The sequence below is a fragment of the Cervus canadensis genome, chromosome 16 (assembly GCF_019320065.1).
Source record: "Cervus canadensis isolate Bull #8, Minnesota chromosome 16, ASM1932006v1, whole genome shotgun sequence".
NCBI classification, from domain to species: domain Eukaryota; kingdom Metazoa; phylum Chordata; class Mammalia; order Artiodactyla; family Cervidae; genus Cervus; species Cervus canadensis.
Window position 1 is genome coordinate 38,182,913 of NC_057401.1, and position 12,163 is coordinate 38,195,075.

The 12,163-nt window shown below is 41.3% G+C and overlaps 1 protein-coding gene across 3 annotated transcripts in view; it reads left to right on the forward strand.

Moving 5' to 3' along the window:
* Nucleotides 1-12,163, forward strand: part of ADAMTS12 (ADAM metallopeptidase with thrombospondin type 1 motif 12) — a 378,886-nt gene that overhangs the window by 241,458 nt on the left and 125,265 nt on the right. For all 3 annotated transcript variants that reach the window (XM_043488507.1, XM_043488506.1, XM_043488508.1), the window contains exons 11-12: nt 1,679-1,824; nt 4,266-4,435. In XM_043488507.1, the coding sequence (XP_043344442.1) occupies nt 1,679-1,824; nt 4,266-4,435 (316 nt within the window). The remainder of the gene's footprint in view (nt 1-1,678; nt 1,825-4,265; nt 4,436-12,163) is intronic.

The window sequence follows — 12,163 nt, forward strand, 5'->3', positions numbered from 1 at the left end:
CAACATCAGGCCCACCTTTTCCTGACAACTTTTGTGGAGTTTGTGAGCAGTAACATCCGATGAGCTTATCATCAACCTTCTCTTTAACCTTTTCTCCCCCTCCGTATTGAACACTGGGGCTTCCCTCGTGGCTCAGACGGTAAAGAATCTGCCTGCAATGTGGGAGACCTGGGTTCGATCCCTGGGTCTGGAAGATCCTCTGAAGAAGGGAATGGCAGCCCACTCCAGTATTCCTGTCTGGGAAATTCCGTGGACAGAGGAGCCTGATGGGCTACAGTCCATGGGGTCGCAAAGTGTCGGACACGACTGATCGACTAACACTTTCACTTTCATATTGAACATTGGGAAGGACAAGTCAGTGGCTTCTTTTTTCCAAAGATGCTGATTTCAGACCATATGTTATCTTCTTGCTCATCATCTGCAAGCGTGCGTGTTCAGTTTCTTCAGTTGTGTCTGACTCTTTGTGACCCCATGGACTGTGGCCCGTCAGACTCCTCTGTCTATGGGATTCTCCAGGCAAGAATATTGGAGTTGCTAAGCCCTCCTCCAGGAGATCTTCCTGACCCAGGGATCGAACTTGCATCTCCTGCAGTGGCAGGTGAGTTCCTTACCCACTGAGACTCCTGGGAAGCCTGTTCGTCATCTGACCTGACTGCATTTCTTAAAGTCCTACCCAGCTTACTAAACAGGAAACCAGATACCAGAACTCAGAGATGTTAGGTGTCCAGACTGCCTGAAGACAGGGTAATATGTGTTGTTCAAAAGCACAATTTGGGTTTGTGTGGGCCTAGGATTTATGTCTTTAGTGGGTGTCTTCATGTAGCTTGAGTATGTCGTGACTCATCGTTGAGATCATAGAGCTTGATCAAAATCCACAGTCACCAGAAATAATGAGGAAGAGGAGGCAAGCAGATGAAACACACCCAGAACCACTGTGAAATGTGGCCATTTCTAACAACCAGCTTGCATTTCTTGTTTCTGTTTTTGTATGTTCACCCTCCTAAACTGATAGTTGTTGAAGGAGTCCCTTGAAGAGGGAGAGAGTGGAATTTTTCCTGAGCCACTTGAAACGTCAGAACTGGAAGCAATGCAAAGAGTTACAGGAGAGCAGAAATTTTTCTCATTAGAAAGAACTTAAACTTCTGTAACAACTTGGGTTTTTCAGCAATGAGATTTTTTACAGAGGGGATGAGTTATCTGTTGCAAACATTAAATACCCATAGAGGCTATAAAGGAGTGCTATCACCGTTCCAGTCTACAAAATGTTTGTTATGGTTCTCAACAAGATAAGAAGCTTGCATTAGAAAGTAAATCAATTATATTATTGAACAGCTATGTTACTAAGGAGAGTCAGCTGACATGCTTTCCATAGCAAGATTTTCTTAATAAAGGAAGTTAACATTCTGGCATGCAAGTCTGCCAGTCACACTTTGAGTCATACTCCTTTCACTGCAACTAGGCACATAACATTCCCTTTAATTCCTGAAATTCTCTGATTCTAAAACCCAAGACTCTCGGGGGAAATTCTTTTATGAGATGCTCTTTGTTCTACATCTGATGTGTGACTGTAGGAAGTCTGCTTGATCAGGAAGAACTGGGTTCAGGCTGCTAGGGGTCCTGAGTCAGCTTGTTATGAAACCTTTCTGACATACGCATCTCCTGTCTCTTCCCTTTTCAGTGGTGTATGGCTGGCAAGTGTATCACAGTGGGCAAAAAACCAGAGAGCATTCCTGGAGGCTGGGGCCGCTGGTCACCCTGGTCCCACTGTTCCAGGACCTGTGGGGCTGGAGCCCAGAGTGCAGAGAGGCTCTGCAACAACCCTGAGTAAGTCAACTCAAAGATGTTTTTCTTCCTTCCTTGAGCACTGGGAGACCAGTTGTGAATGGGGTGATGTCAGTGACCCCAGGGCTCTCCAAGGAAACTATGTATGTTCCCAAATACAAAGAGAGCCACAAGGAAGACTCATAGAGAAGAAAAAAGTTCTGCCTTTTTTTTTCTGAAACAAAGTTTTTGCTTTGTCTCATTTTGGCTTGGTACTGGATTCGAACTTGGGTAACTAAACTGATTTCATCATTTGGAGAAATAAGCAAAACATTTTTAAAAGTGCAATTCATGTGAAAATCTCTAGAAGATTATACAATTAAGTCCTCTTAAATAACCCCATTCTATCAGTGAGGATTATCATACCCAATTTTACTGATAAGACACAGCTTTCTTTCCATCATAATGAATGTATAATTTTATAAAAACAGTTTTCTTCTCTTGGGTAACCAATTATGTGCCAAATTGGGTGGCAGATTTTTTGAGGATGATTATTTTTAATGTTTTGGATAAGAATTTTATAAACCTCAGAGTTCTGTATTAGCTTGTTAAGGATTTCATAGAAGTTATTTCACAAGTTGCTTTCAATTTTTTTTTTTTGCCTTTTTTTCTTCCAATTTTTTAATCAAGTTGCTTAATTTTTTGATATTTTAAGTTTGTATAGTGATATTTTATGTGAAATATTGTTTTCTTGATTTACAAATATATATATTACATTCTTAATTTATTTATTTGCTGGTATACTAGTTCCTAAGTATAATTTTTTAGCAGTGTGCATATGATGACTTCTATAAGTAGAAAATGTTTTAAATTTCTTTTATCTAAATTTACATTAGTCTGTGTTGAACAGTATGAGTCACATATTTTAAAAGGCAAATGATATATATTAAAACAATTCCATCAGTATCTCAGTTCTAAATCTTACCTCCTTTTTATTATAAATATATTACTGTGTGTGTGTGTATATATATATATATATATATATATATATGCATGTATATATACACATGTAAACTGTATATGTAATTATATATGTAATTTCTTCTAAAAGTTAATAAGTTAATATCTATGAATAACTCAACACACTAACTACTATATAAATTTGTCAGTAAATGGTAGTTACTGTGACATCTTTATCATTTCCCATGCCTATAAGTAAGTGTACATTTGAGGAATTTGGGCAAAATTGTTTTAAAATCTTACTTTTTATTAAAACACAAGGTTCCTGTGGCTTCAAAAATTCAAAACAAGAATTTCTTATAGAATTTTTTTTACAGAAAATCTTTATTTTACAGTTTGTTTCAATGTGATCAGAAAAACGATTTCCATTTTTGTAATCAAGAAATACAGGCAATTTGCTCCAGGATCTGTGGTAGTGTTTTGTATCAGCCACTGCCAGACCTTAGCCTTCTTGGGAGGATGGTCAGCAATCCATGGTTGTCAGAAAAGGGACATTCCTGTTGAGGAAATGAAAGATGATCCCCTAACTTGGCTTGAGGGGAAAAACTGGTCCTGACTCCCATCTTAGAGGCTACAGTTTGTCATAGAGTCTCCTTGGGTGACTCCATAGAGTGATCATATCTGATCTCAGTAGCTGGTTTGCTTAAGTTCATTGAAAAGAAGGTCAATAAAAATATAGTCACAGATTCAGGTCAGTGCCTGACCAGCCTATGCTGACACTATATCCTTGATTTATATTGGTCAGCTGTCTAGTGAGAACCCAGCAGGGCTTGGCTCGTGAAAGGCTCTTAGATGGAAATGAATTGGAGAGCTGCCAAGTCATAGAGTATCACTTCATCATCACAAATAGGAAACCACCAGCCTACCCTCAACTATGAAGTACAATGCTTAGTCCTGCCCATAGGGAGTTGGTGAATGTGAACTGCCCTGGTCAAAGAATTACCTTTGGGTGTGATAAGTGCAGAAAGTGCCTCCAGCTGGATAATGAAATGTTATCCAGAGGTGAAAGAGATTACTTCTGGCAGGAATTCAGATAGAATTCATGATGGAGATGGAAATAACGTGTATTTGTCTTTAAAGGATGGGCAGTATGTAGACATTTAGAGAAGAGTGGAAATCTAGAAGCACAGGGTGGGGAAAAAAAGCAAACAAGTCAGCTGGTATCATGGGAGCAGTGTGCAAATGAGAAGGAATGTGGGAAGAAAATGTGATCAGGTGAGGTAAGTCAGGATCATGATGGCCTTGCATGCCATCATGCTTAAGAGGCTGGACTGTATCCTGTGGTCACAGAGTGCCATTAAAGGGTTTTCAACGGGAAACTAAAATAATGAAGGTAATCATAAAAGTTAGCCAGAGAAGAATGTGTACAGTAGGAAAAAGAGGAAAGACAGAAATGGAGATGGGGGAGGGGGGACAGAGCATTTTTAACATAAAATACTGGCCGTTAAGGAAATTAAAGAACAATTTGTGTGTTTCGTGTGTAGACCAAAGTTCGGAGGGAAGTACTGCACTGGAGAAAGAAAGCGCTATCGCTTGTGCAACATCCACCCCTGTCGCCCAGATACACCCACTTTTCGGCAGATGCAGTGCAGTGAGTTTGACACTGTTCCCTATAGGAATGAATTCTACCACTGGTTTCCGGTTTTTAATCCAGGTAAGGAGCTGTAATGGAATATTCCAGATCTCGGGCCACAGCCATTATCAGAAAGCATTTATCTGTCAGGGTACTGTGATGTAGTACAGAGAAAAAAAGAGACTTGTGCCATAAAGAGTTTTATATTTTAAGAGGTGGAGACACTGACCTGCTTAAGTGAATCAGTAAATGTTGAAGGTGAATATTCCAACTCCCTGCCAAGCTCTGTGAGAGTTAGAAGAGAATTTCATCAAACATGATGACTCACTTCAAAACAGCTGAGGTACAACTAAGCAATGTGTGGGCTTGTCAGAAACTAATCACTGATGGAAGTGCTTATTGATGAGTGTGTGGAAGTGAATATAATTTTAACAGAAATTCAGAAAAGAAGGTCATTATGGGTGTGGAGTAATTTCAAAAAAGTCTTTCAAGGAAGCAGTTGACAATTCTTAAGCATGTGTCATCTTTCTTCTGCAATAAAGAAGGGGAAGGCATTCAAAGTAGAGTCAGCAATTCCCAGTGAGGGGAGAAAAGCACAAGGCAAGACAAGATGGTAGAAAATGTGAAATAGATCACCAGTCCAGGTTCGATGCATGAGGCAGGGTGCTCAGGACTGGTGCACTGAGACGACCCTGAGGGATGGGATGGGGAGGAAGGTAGGAGGTAGGGTCAGGATGGGGAACACATGTACACCCATGGCTGATTCATGTGAATGTATGGCAAAAAAACACCACAATATTGTAAAGTAATTAGCCTCCAATTAAAATTTTAAAAAAATGCACCCAGCATAAAAAAAAAAAAAAGAAAATGAATGAGTAACTTGATCGCAAATGAGTGAGAGCCATCTCTGGGCTGGAAATCAACATTTTGTATCTATGGGACAACATGCATGCGTGCTAAGTCACTTTAGTCGTGTCTGACCCTTTGCAACCCTATGGACTATAGCCTGCCAGATTCCTCTCTCCATGGGATTCTCCAGACAAGAATACTGGAGTGGGTTGCCATGCCCTCCTCCAGGGGGTCAAACCAGTGTCTCTTATGTCCAGGTCGAGGGCCACAGCCTTTATCAGGGTACTATAATGCAGTACCTGTCTGGCAGACAGGCTCTTTACCACTAGGGCCACATAAGGGTAAAATGTAAAGTCAAGCATCTAAAGGAGGCACATCAGAGGATGAGGGCATAGTGAAGTTGGATAATGGAGCAGCAGCCTTGGCAGTGTTTCTCCTGAATCAGCACCAGTGACACATTTTCTTCTGAAAATGAGGAAGAATCATTGACCTTTAACTACAGTATCAAAGAGGATCTGTGCTCTTCGTTGTTATTCCAGTAGAGAATGAAAGAAAAGATGCTTCTGAATTAAGGAAATTTGAAACAACATAGTGAAAAGTAAGCACATCTCTTTTGTGTGTGATTGTTAAGCTTCTGAAGTCCAGTATAATAGAACACAAGAGGACTCCCAGGTGTCGGCCAGTGAATGAAAATTACATATTTGGACTGTTAGGAAAATGATACAGTCAATTGCTTTTGAAAAAAAGTGCTTTTCCTACGTTGTGTCTCCAAAATACCCTGATGGCTGTTGGTTGTCACGGGTGACATCTGCTCCTTGTCTCCCATTGTTTAGTGTCATTCATGCTCTAGAGGAGTGAGTCATTTGGTTTTTGGTTCAATTTTACTTCCTGATCTAAGCACCTGAATACAGAAAAGCTCTTGTATGTACTCATGTGGGTGCAAAAAAAAAAAATAGTAATGAAAGGTATAGACAGTTGGTACTACCTATATTTTGGAAATTCTGCTTTGTTGGAACTAGTTGCGTCAGTAGTACTAGAGACCCTGAATGAGCAGAACTAAAATGGCATAGCTGCCTCAGTGTTGTGACAGGTGCTTAGTTTGGAGTCCCCACACCTGCCAGATTCAGGGTTGGATTCGTGTCTGCTGGACTCTGATGGTTCAAGTAGCCAGATTTAGAATAAAAAGATTTGGTCCAGCTTAACTTTTCATTGGTTTATAAGCAATGATTGTGTGAAGAGACATCACTTTGCTGGCAAAGGTCTGTATAGTCAAAACTATGGTTTTTCCAGTAGTCATGTATGGATGTGAGAGTTAGACCATAAAGAAGGCTGAGCGCCGAAGAATTAATACTTTTGAACTGTGGTACTGGAGAAGACTCTTGAGAGTCCTTGGACAGCAAGAAGATCAAACTGTCAATCCTGAAGGAAATCAACCCTGAATATTCATTGGAAGGACTGATGCTAAAGCTCCCATACTTTGGCCAGCTGATGTGAAGAGCCTACTCATTGGAAAAGACCCTGATGCTGGGAAAGAATGAGGGCAAGAGGAGAAGGGAATGACAGAGGATGGGGTGGTTGGATGGCATCACTGACTCAGTGGACATGAATTTGAGCAAACTCAGGGAGACAGTGAAGGACAGGGAAGTCTGGGGTGCTGTAGTTCATGGAGTCACAAAGAGTTGTACATGATTTAGTGACTGAATAGCAACAAATTGTGTGCCTCCTTTTTGCATAACATAGCAGTAGGTATTAAAGAAATGAGAGTTACAAAAGTAGACAGAGATTTCATTCACTTTTGGAGTGATTGTTTTGCATCTGTAACTGGTATTGAGATTGTGTATACCATGTGAGGGAATTATCCTGAGTGCCATCTGCTTGATTCGTCTGCCTGGGCTGTGAGCCTCCATTCTCCATCTCAGTGGTTTTCTTATAGGCTCCTGTGATATTATTTGAGCTCTAAACTGAGTAGCTACCACCTTGATCAACACACTGACTTCTGCCCCCATCAGACTCTGTACTACAGAGTTGCTATTAGTTGCTTAGTTTATGGGCATCCTTGGTGACAACAATGTGGTGTTCATGACAATAGCTCTGTGCAGAGCACTCGAGCTGTGCCAGGCAGTGAGTACTTTACACCTTCCCAGGCTTCCCTTAGAAGCCACGAGAGGGTAAACTCAATGTGCAGCAGAGTTTTGGCAGATTTGCTAAGTAGCCAATGGCAGAAGAATAATCATAGATTCAAACATTTGGAATAAGCATAGAGACTCCATCAAACCTTGTAGTTTTCAAATTCTGTTCCAGGGCGTCCAAAAATGTTTGATTCTATTTTCATTCTCTAATTAATTTAATTGCAAAGTTAATTTTTTAAAATATAGTAAGGAATAATGCTTACATTCAAAAAATAGTATATGTTGAGTTTTAACGTATGAAAAACCATCAGTATATTAACTCATACATATTAATTTGGTTTTCTACAGACCTTAGAATAAAAGTCTCCCATCAACACAATTCAACTGAGAAATATCCTGAGATTACAGATCAAGTTGTTCTAAACTGTTACCATTTACAGCTGTTTGTGTGAGTCAAGATTTTTCAATGCTGTGCAAACAAACAAATGTTGACACTAGTGGTAAAGAACCCGCCTGCCAGTGTAAAGACTTAAGAGACTTGAGTTCTTTCCCTGGGTTGGGAAGATCCCCTGGAGGAGGGCATGGCAACCCACTCCAGTATTCTTGCCTGGAGAATCCCCACCCATGGACAGAGGAGCCTGGCGGGCTATGGTCCATAGGGTAGCAGAGTCAGGCTTGACTGAACTTCATGCATGTGCAAACAAACAAAAAAACCCATAGAAAAAAGTTAGGTGCTGCAACCATATAAGTCTGTAACTGCCATCTATAAACTTGATTTCAAACTTTTCTGTTCCTCTTAATAGTCTCTTTGGATCCCACTGAACTATTTTTAAGCATTGTATACTTGAACTTACAAAATTTATGCTTCCTAAAATTCTGATTTTTGTCTACTTTATTTGCAAGATCTTATTTGAAAAAAGAAAAATAATTCTTCTGCCTAAAGGGTTTGAAAAGTACTAATTTAGGTCAACTTACTTTCCAACATGGGCATTTTCTTTACCAATTCTCCTGGCGGGAAAAAAAAAAAAAAAAGGCAGCCAAAATCCCCTTGATCACATTCGTGGAAGCACCAACATGAAGAGCTGTGGCTATATGTTTTTTCACTGACCCTCATCCCCATCCTCCAGAGGTGAAGAAACTTCATCACAGAGAGGACAGCAACTTAGTCAGGGTTATAGTGTCTTATATAATGGAGGTGGAATTGAAGAATAAAGTCTGTTTAAGAAACTGAGATACTTAACACTAATTTCTGTAAATTCTTAGGGACTTGATTAGCCCATGTTAATCAGATATGTTTATGTCCTTCATCTTCTATTAGGGGATGGCCAAGACCTTATCTTGGTGCTATCACTTTCTTGGAATCTCTATTCCTTTTTTTGGATGTTTTTCTCAGCACCTCCAAATAGCTCCTCATTAAGGCTAATTTTTTAGCCGTTGCTTCTAAATATCTCAGCCCTAGTAATGCTTGCTGCCAGTGAGGTTTCCAGCCAATGTGGAGGATCTGACATGAGGTCGGACCTCAGTCTGCACCTCCTGAAAGATGATCTTTCAGGAACATCTTTAATTGTTGCAGTTACATTCCTTAGGAAACAGATTCTGAGACGGATACTAGCATGTAAGAAGTTCAACAGGTGCAGAAGAAGAGGGAAGGAAAGGGGGTCAGGCAGGGACAGAACCCGGGCTACAGTGCGGTCTCACTGAGGGCTTCTCCACCCCCATGGGGAGCTCTACAGCTGGAAGGACCTTCAGAGTTGCCACAGTGGGTCATGCACCAACCACTGAGCCCCGCGTGCCACAACAAGAGATGCCACGGCAATGAGAAGCCCGCGCACTGCAACTAGAGAGTAGCTGCCGCAAGACAGAAAGCTCATTCATGGCAGTGAAGACCCAGTGTTTAAATGAGAATGTCAGTGTGGTGAGCATCCCAGGAGATCTTCTAGCCAGATGCCTCTCATTTCACAAACTAGGAATCTGTGGCTTCAGGAGGGAAAATGATGGCATAATAAGAATGATGTTTGTGGACACCTCAAAACCATTCACAGCCCACCTCCCCTTCACTTTCCTCTACAATTGAAAAGGGAAAAGTAGAAGACTGGCTAATCTGTATTTCTAGGAGCCCCAATTTCAGCCAAAGAGATAAAGAGGGCAGCCTCACTGGGTCAGGCCTCTGAGAAGGGTTTTAATGGTTTTGATGCAGCTGCCCTGAGCCCCAATCCCATCCTTCTGCCTTTCACTCTTCTCTTGCTGCCTGCCCTATTGCAACCACACTCAGACAGCCAAGAGGAAGACAGAAGGAGGATAGCCCCCAAATTTCTGTTATGTGGGGAAAATAAACTGATGCCTTTAAAAACAAGGCAGCACATTTTTTTGCTACTTTACAGAAAAACTTATCACTGCCTGATAATGAGAACAGATGGCTTCCCTGGTGGCTCAGTCGGTAAAGAATCTGCCCGAAATGCAGGAGACCCAGGTTCAGTCCCTGCCTCAGGGAAGATTCCCTGAAGAAGAGAGTGGCTACCCACTCCAGTATTCTTACCTGGAGAATTCCATGGACAGAGGAGCCTGGCGGGCTGTAGTCCATGGGGTCACAATGACTCAGACACGACTGAGCAACTAACACTTTCTTTCAATGAGAACAGCTTATATTAAACTCATATCATTATTTGTTCTGTACACATACTTCACTCAACACTTTATTTTTTTTTTTTAATTTTTTTATTAGTTGGAGGCTAATTACTTCACAACATTTCAGTGGGTTTTGTCATACATTGATATGAATCAGCCATAGATTTACACTTATTCCCCATCCCCACTCAACACTTTATATGCATTTTCTTAATTTTAACTCCGTAAGAAAATCCTATGTGGAAATTTAAGTTTTTTGACCTAATTTTTATGGATATGCTAATAGATTTAGAGAATAAATAACTTCTTAAATTCATACTATACAATAGAGCCAAGAGTTAGCCCAGGCTACACTCTGTAGCCTAAACATTAACTATGAAAACACTTTTTAAATGGCGAAATTCAAATTGCAACCTACTGACGAAACGTGAGATGCCTGCAAACTTTTCCTTGACCTAAGAAGTCATGTGTATCCCTCTTAGCAAGTTTTAGTTTCATTTCTAATGATCACTTCTGAAGATCATTATCCAAAAATGTTGGACTGCCCTGTTTCAGCAGAATTGAAAATGCAGCCTTCAATTCAGAGAGTACATTCAGTTCCCTCAGCTTCCTTTGAGAGGATTAATCAGACAGCGTGAGGGCAGAGCTCAACAGCCCATTAGTTTTAGAGTTTTCACTCAGCTGAACTGTAAATGCATGGAAAAGCTGGAGGGGAAATACCACATGAGTGGACGAAAAGGATGTGTGAGGAAAGATGAGGTGGTAAGACACTCCACTCTGTGGATATTGTGGAAGTAGTGAGTTCGGTGTCTGGTACAGACTCTCTGATAGTTGTGGTGACCTTGGAGAACTAATTGCTCCTCTTACCCCCTTATGTAGGGCCCTGTGTCACAGGCCCACCTGATGACATTACTCAGAACACCGTGAAAGACAGAGGCCAGAGGAAAGGGCAGGGAGAAAGGACTCCAGGGCTGCCTTGAAAACTGCCTCAGAACCCGGAACCTTAAATTCACAATGGCTGCTTTCAAGTACAGGTTCCTTCTGGCCTTGGGCACGCCGGTGGGGCATAGGTGTGCAGGTTCTGGGGGTCACAGCAGTGGGTCTGTGCTTTGCCCTTGCTTTTAGCACAGATTATTTACTAGGTATTCTTAGACTCCATAGTGCATGCTCAGCTGTCCAACTCTTTGCTGTAGCCCTCCAGGCTCCTCTGTCCATGGGATTTCCCAGGCAAGAATACTGGAGTGGGTTGCCATTTCCTTCTCCAGAGGATCTTTCTTACCCATGGATCGAACCCTTATCGCCTACAACTCTTGCATCGCAAGCAGATTCTTTACCACTAAGCCACCATGGAAACCCTAAGACTCCATAGGCCACTGTGCTTAGGTTCCATAGAAATCTGTGTTTCTTCCTTGCAGTGTACTTCAGTTAGCCTGTCTAACCGCAAAGAATATGCTAATCCAGTATCACAGAAGGAAGATGAAAGGAAGTCTTGAAATGAGGGCATTTCTTCATGGAATGAGACCTCCTCCATTGTCTTGATTGAGGGTCAAGATATTATTTATAAAAGAAATGTATGCTTCTTATTTAAAAATGCAAGTGTATATAATAAAATGAAATAAAAATGAATTCTTCTTAGCCCAGCACACTTATTCGTCAGAGGCAAGTATTGTTAACAGCAGATTTCCGTTTACACACAAATGGACTCATATTTTGCCACTTCTGCGACTTACTCACTCATGTAGTGGAACACTATTACTTTATTCCTCTTAGTGACTGCATTAGCCTTCCGTTATGTAAATGCAGCTTAATTGATGTGTCTGTTTCTTCCTGGATAAACAGCTGCCATGAACATCCTTGACCCCTGTCGCTAAGTTCAAGGTTCATTTTTTAATATATAGTTTTAAAAATTGCTTTTGGTTGTGCTGGGTCTTTGCTGCTATGCGGGCTTTCTCTAGTTGCAGAGAGGGGAGTGCTACTCTTTGTTACATTGGCGGGCTTCTCACTGCGGTGACTTCTCCTGTTGCTGAGCACAGACTCTAAGGCATGCAGCCCTCAGTAGTTGTGGCGCCTGGGCTCAGTTGACCAGGGTGTGGGGATCTTCCCAGATCAGAGATCAAACCCATGTCCCCTGCATTGGCAGGTGAATTCTTAGCCACTGGACCACCAGGGAAGCCCCTCAAGGCTCATTTTTATGACTGAGTGGATG